We start from the raw sequence: 14,799 nt of genomic DNA, 5'->3' as shown, positions 1-14,799 counted from the left end.
TTTAAACTGCTGCATAGCACTGCATCATATATTCTCTATTTTTAATCTAGTACTAAGCTGGTTTCCAAGTTTTTCCATTTCAACACATGCTGCAATAAAAATATTTGTCAAGTTTCCTGGTGTACACATGTGTTTCTGTAGGATAGGTGTGGAGAAGTGGAATTTCTGAGTCAGAGTGTACATTTAATTTCAATAGATTTGCCAAAGTATCTACATAAATTTATATACTCCCACCAATGCTTAGAGTGTCATGAATCTTTGAAGTTTCAGCCAAACTTTGAAAGAAAAAAATTTTCCTCATTTTAATTTGTATTTCACTGATTTAAGAAAGATTAAATATTTTTTCATGTGATTATCAACTATTTGTTTTCTTTCTTTTCACTGAAATCTCAGCCCATTTTTTTTAGGGTGGCAAACAAAAACCAAAATATTCAAGTTTTATTTATAATAGAACATAAGAACTGGCAAGGCTAACATACTCACAAGAAAAGTAAACATCTCTTGAATAAAAAAGGAAATATTTTAATGGAAAAACAGTAAAAGATTGAAGGAAGGGGCTGGAGATGTGGCTTCAGCGGTAACATGCTCGCCTGGCATGCACAGGGTGCTCGGTTCAATCCTCAGTACCACATAAAATAAAATAAAGATGTTGTGTCCGCCGAAAACTGAAAAATAAATATTAAAAAATTCTCTCTCTCTCTCTCTTCTCTCTCTTTAAAAAAAAGATTGAAGGAAAATTTTAGAAATTTTTCTAAATAGCAGCCAGTACTTCTGCCATAATACGTGCCTAGAAATATACTTTTTTTTTTTTTTGTGGTGTTGGTACTGGATATCGAACCTAGGAACGCTCTATCTCTGAGCTACATCCCCAGTCCTTTATTTATCTTTTAAAATTTTGTTTTAAAATTTTATTATCTATACAAAGACATCATTAAATAAATACTTTGGGTTGGGGATATAGCTCAGTTGGTGGAGTGCTTGCTTTGTATGCACAAGGCCCCAGGTTCAATCTCCAGTACCACAATCAATCAATCAATCAATCAATCAATCAATAAATACTTTGCTGATATTTACAAAATAGAAGTGAGAGGGTAAAACCTACAGTCTCAGAGTCTTTGATTTGCTGTATCTCTTTCAATCTTCTGAACAATTTACATACCTATTAAAAATGTGATTCTAATGAACTATGTCAAAAGCTTATCAATCAAGTCATCAATAGTGTCAACAAGAAGTTGAATGTCCGCTTTTTCTATGATCACTGTGATTTTGGAGGATGACATTTACATCTTTGCTGACTACTCGGTCAGCAACCTGCATGGATTTATGTCAAGGTATGATGTCATCCTTCTTGCCATGGAGCCATCTTGTAGGGCAGTTCACAGGAATCCAACTATGTGACAAGCAATGATATTCTGCTTCCTTAATGAAACTATTGAATGTGCTAAAATCCTTTTTCATGGTATTTTGATGGCTTAGACCACACACCTTTTATGTCTACTTCCTTTTTTTACCTCAACAGGAAGCTGATTAAAGTTTATCACTAGACCATGTGAGATTGTAGGTACACCAATAAGAGCCATGACCTTATCAGGTCATGCAACTGCAGCATGAAGCCTAAGCCATCCACCAAGGCGAGATCCAACTAGTATCTGTGGTCCTACAGCTAATTCATCAGTTATAGAAAGAACATCTTTTCTCTGTTTCCTCACTGTGAATTCTTCTAATTTACCACCTGAATCTCTAACTCCTGAGTAATCAAACCTTATACAGGCATGACCCAGAGATTTGCAAAACTCCTCCATTGCCAATACTTTTGTACCATTCATATTGGAAAGATAGCCAGGGATAAAGGTAATAAAAGATAAAGCCTCTTATAAGCTAAAAGGCAAAAGCTTGTAAGATTGGGGAGGTCTAGTCGATTAAGGGAAGAGACTGATGTCTTCTGTCTGCAAACTGGGAGCCACCAGGGTGCCCTCTAGGGCTTTCATGGATGTAACAAGCTGAGATCACTGTGTGGACCAAAGGAAACCGCCGCTCAGCCCCAGCTCCAACAGGGTACCCAGGCAGCCACAGCAGTCAAGCCCACACCCGCCATCTTCACAGCTGTCCCTCAGCCCAATTTTTCTATTGGCTCATTTCTCCTTTGCTTAGGGGGTTTATAGGAGTTAGTTTGAATACACATTATTATTCTCAGGGCCAATTCTTTTATTTTTTTTGCAAGTAAGATAAACTTCAATTTTGGGGCTACTTTTGTAGTACAGAAGTTTCAAATGACATACATCTTTTAGTTATCACTTTTGCTTTTTTAGGCCCTTCTAAAGAAAGGCCTAAAAAATCATCCTAAGGGTATAAGCACACAATTTCCTTCTGATATTTCTATAGTATAGGTTGATTTTGATGGGCTTATGGGATATTCTTTTTTTTTTTTTAAGAGAGAGTGAGAGAGGGAGGAGAGAGAGAGAGAGAGAGAGAGAGAGAGAGAGAGAGAGAGAGAATTTTTAATATTTATTTTTTAGTTCTCGGCAGACACAACATCTTTGTTGGTATGTGGTGCTGAGGATTGAACCCGGGCCGCATGCATGCCAGGCGAGCGTGCTACCGCTTGAGCCACATCCCAGCCCCTTATGGGATATTCTGATAGATGAGGGCCATTCCAATCTCCTCCAGGCTTCAGCAAGCAAACTCACTCCTATCACTTTGGGGATCTTGAGTTTTCTAGGGTGTCTTTCAACCTGTTTCCAGTTCAGTGTGTGTTTGTTTGACTATGACACTATGAGATTATCCCACTTTTGTGGCTTGTGTTCCTTCTTAAATCCATCTTAAATTCTGAAAAGTAAACAAACTTATTCATCCAGCAAATATCTTTATGTGCCTGTTTGAGACAGGCATCAGCACACAGCAAGATGGACAGACAGGTACCCTCTTTTAGGAAGTTTTTTTTTCAATACTGTGACCAAAAGGCTGACAGGAACAATTTTCAAGGAGGAAAAGTTTATTTAGGGCCCAGTTTCAGAAGTCTCAGTCCATAGACAGCTGACTCTGTGCTCTGGTCTTGAGATGAGGCAGAACTTCATGGCAGAAAGGTATGGAGGAGGAGAGCAGCTCAAGACATTGCTCCAGGAAGCATAGAACAAACTCTAGCTCACCAGGACAAAATATAAATCCCAAAGGCATGCCCCCAGAGACTTACCTCCTCTAGACACACCCTACCTGCCTACAGTTACCACCCAGGTAATTCATTCAAGGGGATTAGTGAACTGATTAGGCTAAGACTCTCATAACCCAATCATTTTACCCTAAACCTTCTTGTACTATATCACACCTGAGCTTTTGGGAGATACCTCCTATCTAAACCATAACAGGTCCCTAACTGCACACCGTGTAGAAGCCGGTTGAAGGCAGGAAGAAAGCAAATAGCCATCAGTGTGATGAGGGCCAAGGAGATGTATAGCAGAGTGCTGCCAAGTCTCCAAGATGTCTGTTGAGGTCAAAGTGACTTCAGATACTCATATACAATTGGCCTGAACCTTTCCTCCAGGTCCTGCAGGAAGTCCATAACTTTCCCCTGATTCCTGTGAATTCCTTGGGGCTTTGTCATCTTGGCCTCTAAGTTTGGCTTCACTCAACTGTTTCACTTGCTTCCGACCCCTGTAGTTGTCCCCTGCTCTGTCCCAGCTTAGTGGACCTTGGTTCGTGCTCCTTGATTTCCCCTCAAGTTGGCCCTTCAAGACTTGCATTTATGAAACCCCCAGTGGAGCTTTGGGGAGCCAGGAGGTATCTGTGTGTCAGCCTGACAAATTCACATCCAACTCCCTGCAGCCTTCCCACGACTGGTGCCTGTTCATCATTTCCCCGGTCAGCATTCTGTGTGCTCCAGGGCCTTTGTGTTTGGTGTCCTTCCTCTGTCTGCCACAAGACTCTTGACACATCTCCCAGTTTCTTGATGCCAGGCCCCTCATCAGCTCAGTTAATCCCAGGTTATTATACAGCTCAGTTTCACTAACCATCTTGCCCTTTTGCAGCACAGAAGAACTTGCAGGGAAGCCAGAGTTTTGGTCTCTTGATCCCTCTGCTAGTGGGAGGAGCCAGTTTACAGATGAATCTCCCCTTTGATAAGAAAGATGCTACTCTCTGTTAGTAGACAGAAGTAGCCATACTCACTTTGAGTACCTTTCTCCCCCAAGAGAGGGATTAAAGAGTGGACACTAATGCAATGTGGGCATTCGTGGAAGAAGTGGCATTGAAGCTGAGATATAAAAAAATAAATAAAATGAGGCGAGGACAGAGTTTGGAAAAATATTCCAGATAGAATATGCAGCACATACAAAGGCCCCGAGATGGACCGAAGCAAGGCTCATTCAAGAAAACTAAGAGAAGACTGCAGAAACGAAGAGATTGGGTAAGCAGAAGAGAGTGGGGAGGACTTTATCTTAAGGGAAATGACAAAACACTAAAGGGTGTTTAGAAAATAAGTAACAGGCTATAATTTTACATTTAAAAGAAAAAGATTACTGTGGGCTGAAGGTGTAGCTAAGTGGTAGAGCATGCTCAGCGTGTACGAGGCCTTGGGTTCAATCCACAGCCACAGCAGCAACAACAAAAAACAATTAAAAAAGATTCCTCTGACACAGTGACACATTACTTTACACCTAATAGGATCACTGTGATTTTCTTAAAAAGGAAAATAACAAGTATGGGCAAGAAAGTGGAGAAACTGGAGCCCTTTGACATGACTGCTGGGATCATGAAATGCTGTAGCCACTCTGGAAGAGTCTGGCAGTTCCTCAAAATGCTCAGCCTAGAGTTGCCACATAACTGAGCGATTCTACTCCTAGGCATAGACCACAAAGAATTAAAAACCTGCATTCAAATACCAGTCCACAAATACTCAGAGGATGTTCCGTGTTCCACCAAAGGTCCATTGAGTCCCCACAATGACACTATGGGAGGTGGTGGGACCTTTAGGAGATGGGGCCTTACGGGAGGTCCTTAGGTCACTGGGAGCATGCCTTCAAAGGGGACTGTGGCATCCCACCCAGTAATCTTTTTTCTCTTTTGCTTCCTGGTCATTAGGTGGACAATTTGCTCCACTGTTCACTCCCTGCCATTGTTGGGACCAGAGGCCCCAAGCAACAGGTCTGCCTGATCACGGACTGGGACCTCTAGAACAGTGAGTCACATACACATTTCCTCTTCGAAGTTAACTATCTCAGGTATTTTGTTATATTGACAGAAAGGTGACGAACATAGCAACAGAAAGTGGAAAAGTTTTGGAACAGATTTTATAGAGAATGTGCTAGAGAGTAAACTGGTCTGGATGAAGGATTGCCAAGGAACCCTGAAATTTAAGAACACAGCTTTGTAGGGAAGCCAAGCTACTTGTTATGTAATTTTTTTTTTCCAAAAGCACCAGGGCTAAGTCGGAACTAAGGCAGTAATCCTGATGGGTATATTGTTACATAAAACACTAATGAAGCAGTACCCGAAATAGAATGGGAATAGTGTGAAAGAAATACAAGTAGTCTTACGAAAAGTAGGATTTGAAAACCTTCCATATGTAAGCTCCTTCTTCAAAAGAAATGTGATTGAAAGCCATATTGGATAAGTAATTATATGTTAAATTAGCCAGTAGGAATTATTTTTGTACTCAGATGTATGCATGTACCATATAAATTATAATAAGATACAGGCAGCTTTTTAAAAGCCTATCTACTGAAACTATGTTTTTAAAAGTTGTGGAGGATTTTTATGCCAGGGATAACATGAAAATTCTCAAACTTATAAAATTTATAGTAATTGTTAGTGTCATATACTAAAAAAAATTGTCATCCTAATTGAATAAGCATGTTTTGGAGAAATCAATTAACTTTATTCCCTACCGTAAGTACTATATACCTATTATAGCTTATAAATAATTAATATGGTTGTAGTTGACACTCTAGGAATTAAGCTTTTTCTCTTTTTAAACATTTTTATAGTTGTAGATGGACACAATACCTTTGTTTTATTTATTTATTTTTATGTGGTGCTAAGGATCAAACCCATTGCCTCACACATGCTAGGCAAGCGCTCTACCACTGAGCTACAGCTCCAGAATTTGGCTTTTTCAATGAACATTAAGGCCCTGTAAGTACAGGGTATAGCAAGTGCTCTACCATTTTGTTGACCAATGCTCTAGATCTTAATACTACAAAGAGGAATAAGAAATAGTCCCTAAATTCAGAAAGTTGAAGCCTCATTGGGACTGTAAAACAGTCTGCTAAACATGAATCTAGCAAGATGAAGTAGAAGCTCATGACTGGTGCAGAATTAAGTTTTAGAAGATCTGAAGGGTCAGATCTCACTTTTTTTTCTAGGCAGAGGTGTGGGTAAGTGAGGGTGTTAAGAAACCTGGAGAGGGAAAACATTGTATTTGAACTGAGATTTTTCTGGGGTGAGAGAAGTGGTTATTTCTTAAGAGAAGAAGATCAAAATACAGAAGCAAACACATACAGTAGAGCAAGAAAGTCAAAGGCGATCTGGTCAGCAGAACAGTTGGCTGGAGCAGAGCAGAGGTACAAGGGGAGCAGGATGAGGTTTTCAATGGAAGCAGGATACAAGCTGTGGGTCCTTCCCTTAGGGAATTTGAAAGTAAGGAGGCAAGAGTGAAAGCTCTTGTGTGGTATGGCCTGACTCCTACATAAATCATCAGATTCAACAATATTAAATGAATTAGTGCGTGGAAAGACCCCACTACAATGCCACCCCAAGCAAGTGTTCCATGGAGTCACCGTTGTCACTATTATTGGGCTGAGTTGTGCAGGATACCGACAGCTCCAGCCACCTTACACCAGACAGATCAGACCTGGATCCTTCATTCCTTACCCTCCTCCTAAAAAGACTGCTCCTGTTCTTGTCTTCCCAGCATAGAAAGCAACACCACCAATGGTGTGATTGTTCCTTTCTTCACCACCCTATCACCAACCCAGCCCTGTTGTTTCTGTTTTCAAAATATATTCTCCACCCTCCCACTTTCCTCCCTCTTTACAGCCAGTATTTTGCATTATTTAGACCTCTGCAAGGGTTTCCTGTCCACGTTCCTATTTTTACTACTCTGCAATATATTTTCATCTCAGATCAGTCTTTTAAAAATTAGTCTTTTATAATATAGACTAACTTGAAACATCTCTAGAGAAATCACAGTGTATTTAGAAACATCACAAGTGAATGTTATTTTACTCATTCCCAAATATGTGTACCTTTAACATCTGCAAATGTAACACGTAACATCTGTAAAAAAAATAAAATAAAAATATAGAATAGATAACCTCACCTTACTCTCCCTTCTCAAAAGATCCTCTGGGTTCATTTCTTTGCCACAGACCACAGGACTCCAATTTCCTACCTCCTCATTCCGACGACATCCCATTTTCTCTTTGTTGACCAGTGCTCTAGATCTGATGCTCTTTTCTGGCCTAGGCCCACTGCATGTTCTATTCCCATGTTTGTTTGCCCTTCTCATTCTTAGATAGCAACTTCTATACCCCCCTCTCAGAGGTTCCCATGAGCATCAACTCTAAAGTTGATCCCCTCCCTGCTCATACTGTGGTAGTTCCACCCATCACCTTCCTTGGCCTTTACAGCAGATCTCCCTATTGGAAATACTTGTGTCTTATATTTGTTTGTTTACATGACTAACTGGATATTTTTAAAGGCAGATACTAAAAACAAACAACTAAATTTATCTTAAACAACAAGGACTATTTAAAATCACATCCTGCAAATGAACATCCAGAGATAGGATGGGATTCAGAGCTGGTTGAGTCAGAAGCTTATGATATCCCATTATTATTTTTTAAATATATATATTTTTAGTTGTAGATGGACACAATACCTTTATTTTTTATTTATTTTTATGTGGTGCTGAAGATCGAACCCAGTGCCTCACATGTGCTAGGCAAGTGCTCTACCGCTGAGCCACAACCCCAGCCCTACCCTATTCTTTCATTCTCTCTACTCCACAGAATCAGTATCATCTGGAGGCTGTGAACATTAGTGGGACAAAATGGCAGCCTTTGGGGATAGATGTGACCCGCTGACTTTTTCACATTTACTAGAGATGGAAAGTCTCTCCTTGTAACTAGTTCTTTCAGTCACACTGGGCTAAGTTAGGTAGACCCTTCACCCAATTTATCATCAGGAAGAAGGCTTTATGCTGGGTATCTTGGGTCTGAGTTTCTGACCAAATAAGTAGGATGGGTTTATTATGTGTTAGTTATAGTTTAGATCTGGAGTGTCTCTCAAAAATTTGTGTCGAAGGACTGGTCTCAAATGCAGCAGTGTTTAGAAGTGGGGCCTTTGGAAGGTGATTGGATCATGCACCTCATTAATGGATTGATTCAATGAATTCACAGCTTAATGGGCTGTTGGGAGGTGGTGGAAACTGTAGGAGATGGGTCCTAGTTGAAGAGACTAGTCAATAGGGGCATGATTTTTAAGAGATATTTTTATCCCACCCTTCTGTGTTTTATAGGTACACTCCTTGCCGTGATGTACTGACTCACCCCTGGCCCAGAAACAATGGAAACAAGTGACCAGGAACTTAAATGCCTGAAACTGTGAGGCAAAACAAATCTTTCTTCCTTTAGGCTGATTTTCTCAGGTATTTTGCTACAGCAACAGAAAGCTGACTAGCACAGCTTTTTATAAGACTAATAAGAAATCGAGGAATGAAGTCAACTGATAGAATCACACTCACTACTCCACAGTGAAGCAAAAGTAGGATAACACTGGGGAGTCAAGCTTTTTATTTATTTACATTTCTACATCCAGTAAGAGCAGGGATCATGTCTATTTAATTCATCCTGTGCACTCCTTTCCTAGCACAGTGTCAGACAAGGAAGAACTCATGCGTTATTTGTTTAATGATGAATTGGAGAAGAGAATCAAGGAAGCAGTTTAGAGGCCACTGGTCAGTGGAAGTATATACAGAAGGCTTGCAAATCAGTTTCTCTCCCTGTCTGTCTCTCACATACACACACAGAAGGAATGGGTAAATGTGAGTGATATTTAGTCAAAGACTTTGGATTTGTGAAATAAAAGAGGGAGATGAAGAATTCCAAAACAGTTTTGAGCCTGGGATTAGACACACTGGGATGAACTTTCAGTCCTCTTTGCTTTCAATTCAGAGCTCTGTCACTGCAAGCAAGAAGAAAGCATGTGTAGCTCAGAGATGGCAGGGTACCAGAGGGCACTGAGGAAGGGCTGAGTCAGGTTTTGGAGGACAGGCATGCTGGGCAGGGGAGACATCACCCATGGATGGGCAAAAATGGATTCTTGTGGAAGGAAAAGAAATCAGATACCACAAAGGTTTGTACCTCTCCAGAGTGCAACCTTATCCAACAAAATCTCAGGAGGATTTAAATGAAATCAAAATATTCTTCTTAGAGGGAGAGAACGGTAATGAATAAAAAACAAGGAACACCAAATTAAAGGATGAGAGATGGAAGATGAGAGATGAGCAATTTAGAATGGAGGGAAATTGAAAACCAGAAGAAAATCTCCAAAAATCTCATGTACACACACACACACACACACACACACACACACACACACACACACCCTAGTTATTAAGAGGACCATTTTATATAGTTACAAATAACAAATATAGAAATGTTACCTTTCAACTTAAAATTCTTTTAACTGAAAAATAAAAATAATTTTTGAGTATGGTATTCTATCTCAGCCAAGAAAACCAGCACTTTGTCTGTTCAGAGACGAGACTGGACGGGTGTGTTTAAGAATATGATGATTCTACCAGACGTACATTAGAAAATCCTCCTCGCCTGGAGCTGGGCATCGACAGGGAATGAGTTTAAGTGAACTTCCAGGACTTCTTTTCATGTATCATGGTCACTCTGGCTGGCAAAATAAACCTGAGTAAGTTTGACAGAGTTTTTCAAATAAAATATCACTAAGGCTTAGTTGAATATTCACGTTAAATCAAGAAGTAAAGGGAAAACAATACTACCACAGTCTCCAAAATTTCTGAAATAAATTTATCTGAGAAGCCAATGAACACATACTATGAGGGCAAGTATTTGAACTTTGTTTGATTTAGGCCACAAATAGAAAGTTTCCTTTTTCCTTTCTATAAAGTGATCTGGAATGTCCTGAGCCCCTGATACTTACCAACACTGATAAGCAATGTTGGTCACAGGTACCAGGAGGCCTTGGGAAACGAGAAGGCATGAATGATCAGATGTCTCTTCAGCATTCCATTAAAAAACCATATCCGAGGAGCCAAGGAACCAGTGTTGGTCACCATAATAAAGTTTGTAAAAACATATTTTCTTTTTGTCGTGCTGGGAATCAAACCCAGGACCTTGCTCATGTTAGGCAAGAGCCCCACCACTGAGCCATGTCCCCAGCCCCATATTTTTCATTTTACAAAACAAAACCAAACTGGGCATGGTAGTACATGCCTGTAATCCCAGTCCGCAGGAGGTTGAGGCAGAAGGATCATGAGTTCAAGGCCAGCCTCAGCAATTTATCAATGCCCAACATGACCATCACTACTACCAAAGTTAAACAACATTACTATGAGAAGCTTGGGGAATATGAGAAGAGGTAACTTGGAAGGTTGAAACTTCAACCCAAACTTCGCAAACCTGTATGTCATACTCCACGCAGTGTCTAAAGCTCATTTGTTTTCTTGCTCAGATGTAAGCATCCTATTACCTTCGCCCTGAGTTCAGGACAGGAGAGAGTCTTATTGCAAAGATACAAAATGTGTTTCGTGACTGTGTTTGAGTAGTATATACATATAAAATTTAAGCTCTTAAGTTTTGTGATTCTCTTCTTGAAAACACCAGACTTCTACTCTTAATTCCTCTCCATCCTCAATAAAGAAGCTAGTTTCATAACAGAGATTTTCACCTTTACAAAAACCAAAAAACTAGCATCCCATGAAAAGAGTTTACTTTTCTGGGAAAATAGGAAACCCATGCATTCCCTTCAGTGTAGAATTGACCATTTAATATTAATGACATAGATTTAGCTGCTTAGGAAAGGGGAACTATGTTCTATACATTTTTAAATGTTTGCTTTGTAGTTTATCTCATTTGATCAGGGATGGAACCCAGGGGAGCTTAACCATTGAGGTATATCCCCAGCCCTTTTTATGCTTTGAGACAGGGTCTTGCTAAGTTGCTTAGGGCATAAGTTGCTAAGGATAGCTCCTGCCTCTGCCTCCTGAGTTATTGGGATTACAGGTGTGTACCATCATGCCTGGTTTATCCCATTTGACCTTTCACTTGCTTTGCTTGAGATCCTCAGGGGGCCTCAAGTTGACTGTAGTCATTGAAAGGATGCATACTGCAGCTTGTCAACAGACCTCCTAGGTTTTGATATGAATGTAACTTGCCTTGAAGCATAAGAAGTGATACATTAAGCAAATCAGTGTAGCCACTCACACTGTCCGTTGAATACAGTTTATTTCACTAGACTGTAATTTTATACACAGTATGAAGGGGTTTCCAGATAGCACATATATAGTTTACTTTCTGTACTGCTGAAGAACCAATTTTTTTTTTACATTATATCATAATACCCTATTCAGTGAATTTTTCCAACTACATATAAACGGAGATTTACCACACACACGGTGCAAGAATGTCTTTATAACATATTTGAATCACAAAACGTGAATCTAAAATACATCACTGTAATTCGAACACTACTTTAAAATTACAATGCCCCATGTCATAGTAGCCAGATTTGATTAATCCCCGTGTAAATCAAAAGCAGTTTGGTGGGTAAGTTCTTGGGTAACTGGCAGCAGCTTTTAACTATGATTTCAAAAGAAATCTTAAGAACCAAAATTTCACAATTTTAAAATGTCTTCCCTTATGTGTTTAATATTCTCAGAGTCAAAGATGGGACATTTTAAAATTTATAGTCTTTTTAAAACAAGGAGAATAAATCCAACCCTCCCTTAGCTGAAGGGCTGGAATGGTAATATTAGATTTCGTAGAAACCTAAGAAAAGTATTGTACAGGGGAGTGGAAATGAATTATAAAGAAACATAAAAATTTCTTTTAAAACAGCTTGGGTTTCTCTGCCCCTTCCCACGTCTGTCAAACCCAGAGAGAATACTGCATTACAAATAAAGATGCTTTTTCCACAAAATGACGTAAACAAGTCAGAGAGAAGGTTTTTCTTCATTTTCCCATTTTTTTTTTTTTTTGGAGTGGGGCAGTGGGATGATGCTGAGTTAAATAAGAGATATAACTCCTTAATCAAAGAACCACTTCATCACGCACACAACAGCTAGTGACAATCGCTGAAAATTTCTCAATGTGTTTTCCTTTGCTTTCCCCCAAAGTCTGAGAATGTTTGAAAAGTTCAATAAATAGTAGAAAAATAATCCTTTACTTAGAAATTCTGAGATGCATCATTTAGAGAGCTTCACTTAAGTTCCATACAGCAACCATGGTATCCAGGTACCGCTAAGAAACAAAGCACCATCTTCAAAGCGCACCCTGGTGACGGGAGGTGCCACGTTCCCAGTCTCTGGTTGAGCAGATTTTCCTCTTCCAGTTAAGGAGAGCTGAAAGCTTCTGGCTCCCTGGAACATTCCTCTGGCTCAGCTTCAGTGACACGTTTCGTCTGTGTTTGGAGGTTTGCCGTCTGTTCCATTCCATTAGCATCGTGGCAGGTTCATTAATCAGGCTCTCCCCCTCCGTTTCAGAACCAGCTTCGCGTCCTCACAAACGTGATTTTGTTGTTGCTTCTCTGTTTTTAAACATGCCGATGGGCAGGCAGTGAGTTGAACCACTCTGGACAAAGCACACACACACACACAAAGGGTCTCTGATGGAAGGTTTTATGCTGGCTCTTTTTTTTTTTTCTTTCCAGAACATTCTGTATCTCCCAGACCCCCGTCTTCTCTTGGAGCTGAGGAGGTTGTTAGCATTCTGCATCGACAGTGTGTACGGTCACGGCTGCCTGTAAGTGGTGGCTGTGGTGCAAGGTGGGGTGGTGTGAGCGGTAGTGGTGAAACTTGTGACTTAGTAGGGCTGCAGTCTGGGGCGGCGTGTCCAGGTCTAAGTCCTCGTCGTGGTTCCCCACATCCACCCCGGCTGACAGGGGGTCGTTGTTGCATGGAGGGTTTTCGCTGTCTTCCTGTGGGCTCATGGTGCTATAGCCTGGAAAAGGAACAGAGCAAGTTCAGCTGAGAGCTTCCAGACACAGGAGAGATGCCAGGAGGTACCCCTGTTGTGTGATACACAGGTGCAGACACAGACACTTGCATGCTGCCTGCAGATGTTGAAGGAACTTTTTTTTTTTTTCCTTGCAAAAGAACTATGGACTTTTTTTTTTTATTGAATTGGTGCATTATGATTATACACAATACTGGGATTCATTATGCCATATTTATACATGCACATTACATAATTCAATTCATCTCATTCCCCGGTACATTCCCTTTCCCTCTCCTCCTCCCTCTCCTTGATCTGCTTGCTCTACTCTATAGTCTCCCTTCTATTACTATTGTCATTTCACTTAGTGCATTATAATTATATAACAAGTGACATTCATTATGTTATAGTCATATATGGACAGAGCATAATTTGTTAGATTCAGTCCTCACATGAAGCAACTTATTTTTAAAAAGACCTGGAGTTAACAGTTTTTTTCTAAAAATGAGTACACAATAAATACATGGTCAGTTGAGACAACTGAGAAAGTATGGAGGAAAACAAAATAAATAAGAACCTTTACCAAAGACCCCCAAGACCATGAAACAAAACCCGAAATCACCCCCCATTCCATGACCTTTAGGTAACCCCCACTATTCATTTGGGGAGCTCTCTCTTGAACTCCTTCCGGAGATTAAAAGTTTCTCTCCTATTAAAGAAATCGACAGGGCTGGGGTTGTGGCTCAGTTTGGTAGAGTGCTTGCCTAGCATGTGTGAGGCACTGGGTGCGATTGTCAGCACCACATATAAGTAAATAAATAAAGGTCAATCAACAATCAAAAAAGTTAAAAAAAAAAAATCTACGAAGTAGGCAACAGGCAGCTTCAAGGGAAAGATCTGAACAATACTCAGATCCTTTAGGGGTAGTGGGGCAAGGAGCTTTGAAATGTCCACAGGGATGCCAGTCAGGACAAAGCCAATGTCACCATCACTGTATACCTGCCCCATGGCAGGCACAGTGTCAGGCAATTCTTACTTACCCAAGAATCATGCACATTAATATCCAGTTTATAAGGGAGGGAAACGATGATCAGAGAAGTTAAGGAACTTTCCCAAGGTTCTAGCACCTAATCAAATACTCCACATCTACCCATAACCAACTAGAAAAGGAATCAACTATTCTCTGTGTAAGCCGGCTCACTGCACTTAAAGATTCATTTCTTTTGGTATTCTGAGTAATACATGTTTCAAAAGAAATTGCCCTTGTTGATCAAAGGATTCCACTCCAAGAACCCTGGCATGTTTTTAAATATTGCAAAAATCTCCTTTAAACGTTTTTAGAAGTGGCAGCTCATTAATATCTTCACTGCATCTACAGTTAGCATCAATCAGCACCCACCCATGGGTAGTGCTAGTCACATTTGTGGCTGAAAAATTGATGTGCTTGCAAACAGCCGAGCAGGATTTGTTTGTGATTGAAAATGTATGCTCTGTGAAAAAGTGAGAAAGGCAAATTCTCTGTCCTCAATGAAATCTTACTCAAATGACAGCAGAGACCATCCAATGCAACAAATATTTATTGGGCACCTCTTATGTGCAAGTCACTGGATTGGTCACT

General features: G+C 40.2%; 1 protein-coding gene and 1 pseudogene across 1 annotated transcript in view; both read right to left on the bottom strand.

Annotated features, from left to right (window-relative positions):
* Positions 1–1,004: 1,004 nt before the first annotated feature.
* On the bottom strand, positions 1,005–5,214 carry LOC144368079 (palmitoyl-protein thioesterase ABHD10, mitochondrial pseudogene; annotated as a pseudogene).
* A 6,241-nt stretch (positions 5,215–11,455) lies between these two features.
* Positions 11,456–14,799, bottom strand: part of Cachd1 (cache domain containing 1) — a 204,412-nt gene continuing 201,068 nt past the window's right edge. The window contains exon 27 of the mRNA XM_005337719.4: positions 11,456–13,187. Coding sequence (XP_005337776.2) covers positions 12,949–13,187 — 239 coding nt within the window. The 3' untranslated portion in view covers positions 11,456–12,948. The remainder of the gene's footprint in view (positions 13,188–14,799) is intronic.

The sequence above is a fragment of the Ictidomys tridecemlineatus genome, chromosome 11 (assembly GCF_052094955.1).
Source record: "Ictidomys tridecemlineatus isolate mIctTri1 chromosome 11, mIctTri1.hap1, whole genome shotgun sequence".
Taxonomy (NCBI): domain Eukaryota; kingdom Metazoa; phylum Chordata; class Mammalia; order Rodentia; family Sciuridae; genus Ictidomys; species Ictidomys tridecemlineatus.
This window is presented reverse-complemented; position numbering and strand designations above follow the sequence as displayed.